A 5000-nucleotide genomic window follows, 5' to 3' on the forward strand; every position below is an offset into this window, starting at 1 on the left:
CCCTCCACCACCACCTCCACCACCTCCACCTCGAGAGAGAAGAGAAAACGGAAAATTTGAGCAGTTTTACCAATTTTAACAGCCTGCCTCGATGCATAGGGAAGGAGAGAGAGAGAGAGAGAGAGAGAGAGAGAGAGAGAGAGAGAGAGAGAGAGAGATGATAGGAAGGGTAGAGAGAGAAATGACGAGAGAATGAGAGAGAAAGAAGGAGGAAGAGAGAGAGAGAGAGAGAGAGAGAGAGAGAGAGAGAGAGAGAGAGAGAGAGAGAGAGAGAGAGAGAGAGAGATTATCATTTGTTTTAAGAGAAATGTCAGTTATTGATTTTTGAGAGAGAGAGAGAGAGAGAGAGAGAGAGAGAGAGAGAGAGAGAGAGAGAGAGAGAGAGAGAGAGAGAGAGAGAGATTGTGATACCCTATATTCGTACTCTTTCACACACACACACACACACACACACACACACACACACACACACACACACACAGACACAGGGAGGGTCAAGATTTTTAGCCAATGACCTTGCTCGCCTTTCTCTCTCTCTCTCTCTCTCTCTCTCTCTCTCTCTCTCTCTCTCTCTCTCTCTCTCTCTCTCTCTCTCTGAAACCCAAATATACCCCCATAACTATTTTTTCTCATATCACATAAAAAAAATGAAATGAAATGTAAATTGTATCGAGAGATTTGTATCAGTCATCTCATTCTTAGTGGCATCATAATTAACGCTTTCGTCTCTCACCTCAACTATTTTCCAAGGCCACAGAGACGACGAGCAAGGTTCCCAAGACTGTTTCTCCTGTTAATTACGTAGAAATGTTGTTAATCTGTCACTAGAACCACAAAAACACCCTTAAAAACCCACGTCACTTATTGTTTCTCCTGTTAATAATGCAGAAATGTTGTTAATCTGTCACTAGAACCACAAAACACCCTTAAAACCCACGTCACTTATTGTTTCTCCTGTTAATAATGCAGAAATGTTGTTAATCTGTCACTAGAACCACAAAACACCCTTAAAACCCACGTCACTTATTGTTTCTCCTGTTAATAATGCAGAAATGTTGTTAATCTGTCACTAGAACCACAAAAACACCCTTAAAAACCCACGTCACTTATTGTTTCTCCTGTTAATAATGCAGAAATGTTGTTAATCTGTCACTAGAACCACAAAACACCCTTAAAACCCACGTCACTTATTGTTTCTCCTGCTAATAATGCAGAAATGTTGTTAATCTGTCACTAGAACCACAGAAACACCCTTAAAAACCCACGTCACTTATTAATAATGCAGAAATGTTGTTAATCTGTCACTAGAACCACAAAAACACCCTTAAAAACCCACGTCACTTATTAATAATGCAGAAATGTTGTTAATCTGTCACTAGAACCACAAAAACACCCTTAAAAACCCACGTCACTTATTGTCTTCTCCTGTTAATAATGCAGAAATGTTGTTAATCTGTCACTAGAACCACAAAAACACCCTTAAAAACCCACGTCACTTATTGTTTCTCCTGTTAATAATGCAGAAATGTTGTTAATCTGCCACTAGAACTACAAAAACACCCTTAAAAACCCACGTCACTTATTGTTTCTCCTGTTAATAATGCAGAAATGTTGTTAATCTGTCACTAGAACCACAAAAACACCCTTAAAAACCCACGTCACTTATTAATAATGCAGAAATGTTGTTAATCTGTCACTAGAACCACAAAAACACCCTTAAAAATATAAACCACCACTACCACCACTACCACCACTACCACTACTACCACCACCACTACCACGTGTCTGTATGTCTATATGTAGGGAAGCGAGCGGTACCTACTAGTATGTGATGAGGAACAGCTTCGCCTAAACCCAGTGAGGAAGGACGAGGGGTTCGAATCCGACACAGAATCCTCAGGCAGCGCGTGTGAGGACCCCTGCTGCCGCCAAGACGTCAAGGTAATGGAATCGGATGCTGTTAAAGAGGATCGGATGCTGTTAAAAAGGATTGGATTGTGTTTTTAAAGGATTAGGGTAGTTTGTAAAGGGTTCGGCGGGTTCTTAAAGAGTTAGATTAGTTTTAAAAGGATTTGGTGAGTTTTTAAAGAGCCAGATTGTGTTTTTAAAGGGTTAGACAATTTTTTAAAAGGTTTATGATGGAAAAAGAGGAGAAGGAAGATCAGAGGAAGAAGAGGAAGAAGGAGGAGGAGGAGGAAGAGGAAGAAGAGAAAATACTGGTGATATGACAAAAAAAAGGTAGAAAAGAGAAAAAAAAAGAAAATGAGGACAAGGACGAGGAAAGGAGGAGGAGGAGGAAGAGGAGGAGGAGGAGGAGGAGGAGGAGGAGAAAAAAAATCTTGATATCCCTAAAAATACAATCCATTAAAAAGACCCCTGAAAAGACCCCTGTAAAAGACCCCTAAAAGACCCCTGAAAAGACCCTGAAAAGACCCCTGAAAAGACCCCTAAAAAGACCCTCTGAAAAGACCCCTGTAAAAGACCCCTAAAAGACCCTTGAAAAGACCCCTGTAAAAGACCCCTAAAAAGACCCCTGAAAAGACCCTTAAAAGACCCTGAAAAGACACCCTGAAAAAGACCCCCCCTGTAAAAGACCCCCAAAAGACCCCTAAAAAGACCCCTGAAAAGACCCTTGAAAAGACCCCTGTAAAGACCCCTAAAAAGGCCCCTGAAAAAGACCCCTAAAAAGACCCTGAAAAGACCCTTGAAAAAGACCCCTGTAAAAGACCCCTGAAAAAGACCCCTAAAAAGACCCTTGAAAAAGACCCCTGTAAAGATCCCTAAAAAGACCCCTGAAAAGACCCCTAAAAAGACCCCTGAAAAGACCCCTGAAAAAGACCCCTAAAAAGATCCCTGAAAAAGACCTTCCTTGAAAAGACCCCTGAAAAGACACCCCACCCCTGTAAAAGATCCCTGAAAAGACCCTCTTAAAAGACCCTTGAAAAGACCCCTTGAAAAAGACCCACCTGAAAAGACCCCTGAAAAGACACCCGCCCTGTAAAAGACCCCTCAAAAAGACCCCTTGAAAAGACCCCTGAAAAGCCCCCTGAAAAGACCCTTGAAAAGACCCTTGAAAAGACCCCTGAAAAAGACCCCCTGAAAAGACCCCTTGAAAAAGACCCCTTGAAAAAGACCCTGAAAAAGACCCCTTGAAAAAGACCCACCTGAAAAGACCCCTGAAAAGACACCCCTGTAAAAGACCCCTCAAAAGACCCCTTGAAAAGACCCCTGAAAAAGCCCCTGAAAAGACCCTTGAAAAGACCCTTGAAAAAGACCCTGAAAAGACCCCTGAAAAGACCCTTGAAAAGACCCCTTGAAAAGACCCCTGAAAAGACCCCTGAAAAGACCCTTGAAAAGACCCTTGAAAAGACCCCTGAAAAGACCCCTGAAAAGAGCCCGTTTTCTTTCAGGTAATCAGTGACCACGTGCTGAGACTGGACCAGCTGATTAATGATGACGGCACGAGGACCAAGAAGATCTCCACAGACTCCTCCTCCTCCTCCCTCTCCTCCTCCTCCTCCTCCAACAGCAGCAGCGGGGCGGAGAGTGAGGATGACTCCCCTAGACCCCCCCACCACCACCACCACCACCTTCCCCAGCAGCGTGGTCCCAATGGTGGTGGTGGTGGTGGTGGGGGCGGCGTGGACATCCAGGTGAGCGACATCCTCTTCTGCCACGTGTCGGGGGCGTGGCCGCGCGTGCTGGTGGTAGCGGCGCGGGCGGCGGGCAGCGCGCAGGTGAGCGCCCACGTGTTCCAGTGCCCCACCCCCGAGGCCGCCCGGGCACTCTACGCCCACTACAGGGACGCCAGCAGCAGGTGAGTGCCGCGCTGACACACACACACACAGACACAGACAGACAGACAGACAGAGAGAGAGAGAGAGAGAGAGCCCCTCACTAACCCTCCCCTCGGTGTTGTTGCAGGTACAGGCTGAGTCGTTACCGCAACAGTCGGCGGCGCGGCGAGGGCGATGTTGGGCGCGGGTCAGGACGCGGCTGTGCAGTGCGGGCGGCGGAGTGCGGCGCGGGCGTGCAGGTGATCCCTGTCGGGCAGGGCCTGGGCGCCGCGCCGGCCTGGGGCGTGGGGGGCACCAGTGTGTGCGTGGGCGCGGGCGTGCACCACCTGCACAACGGCGTCACGCAGATAGAGATCCCCAGCGGCCCGCCCAGCCTGGGGGCCGGCATGGGCGGCGGCATGGGGGTGAGTCTGGGTGCCAGCCTAGGAGGCAGCCTGGGGCCTGCTGGTGGGCGCGAGGTGATGGGTGGCGTGGGCGGCGAGGTGGGCAGGATGCGACAACGTGAGCATCCCAGCCTGCTGCCGCGCCCACAGGAGGCGCGGGGCCGCAGCCGTCGCGATGCCCACGAGGGTGCCCCCGTGCCCCACAGCCCAGTCCTGCAGGCCCCGGAGCGGCCGTCACGCGCCCGTGCCCCTCGCAGTCACAGCAAGGGCCGCGCACCCGCGCCGCCACCGCCGCCGCCACGCCGCCACCCTCACCTGCCCGGCGTACTGCTGGTGCCCACCAAGAGCGGCGCCGAGCACGCCCGCGCCCTGTACCCCAAGGACAGCCTGCTACACCACGCCCTGCTGCAGCGCCGCCCGCACGAGTACCACGCCCCCAGGCCCCGCGACGTGCATGTCCCCAACCCCGAGGCGCGGCGCAGGGCACGCTCCAAGAGCCCAGCGCGCCGCGCCGCCATGCCCCTCCACCCCCTAGCGCCCCTCACCGCCTTCAGCCTCACGCAGAAGATCAGGGACCTGTCCGGCGCGGTGTTCGGCGCACCCACCACCACTGCGCCGAACACCGCGGGGGGCGCCGCGGCCTCAGGACACCGCCGCTCGCTGTCCACGGGAGGCGTGGCGGCGGCGGGCGGCGAGGGGGGCAGCCTGCGACCAGTCATCAAGAGGGGGCGGCGCCCTGACGGGTCACCGCCACCGCGCCGCGTCACCTTCAGTGCCTACGCCACCGTGCAGGTCATGGACGCGTGAGGGACGCCGCGCC

At 51.6% G+C, this 5000-nt stretch overlaps 1 protein-coding gene across 1 annotated transcript in view; it reads left to right on the forward strand.

Annotated features, from left to right (window-relative positions):
- The window catches only part of LOC123513313 (AT-rich interactive domain-containing protein 1B-like), a 5897-nt gene that overhangs the window by 303 nt on the left and 594 nt on the right, over positions 1-5000 (forward strand). The window contains exons 1-4 of the mRNA XM_045270460.1: positions 1-104; positions 1804-1941; positions 3411-3817; positions 3925-5000. The exon at positions 1-104 is cut by the window's left edge and continues 303 nt beyond it; the exon at positions 3925-5000 is cut by the window's right edge and continues 594 nt beyond it. Coding sequence (XP_045126395.1) covers positions 1-104; positions 1804-1941; positions 3411-3817; positions 3925-4987 — 1712 coding nt within the window. The 3' untranslated portion in view covers positions 4988-5000. The remainder of the gene's footprint in view (positions 105-1803; positions 1942-3410; positions 3818-3924) is intronic.

The sequence above is a fragment of the Portunus trituberculatus genome, chromosome 1 (assembly GCF_017591435.1).
Source record: "Portunus trituberculatus isolate SZX2019 chromosome 1, ASM1759143v1, whole genome shotgun sequence".
In the NCBI taxonomy this organism is placed as follows: Eukaryota; Metazoa; Arthropoda; class Malacostraca; order Decapoda; family Portunidae; genus Portunus; species Portunus trituberculatus.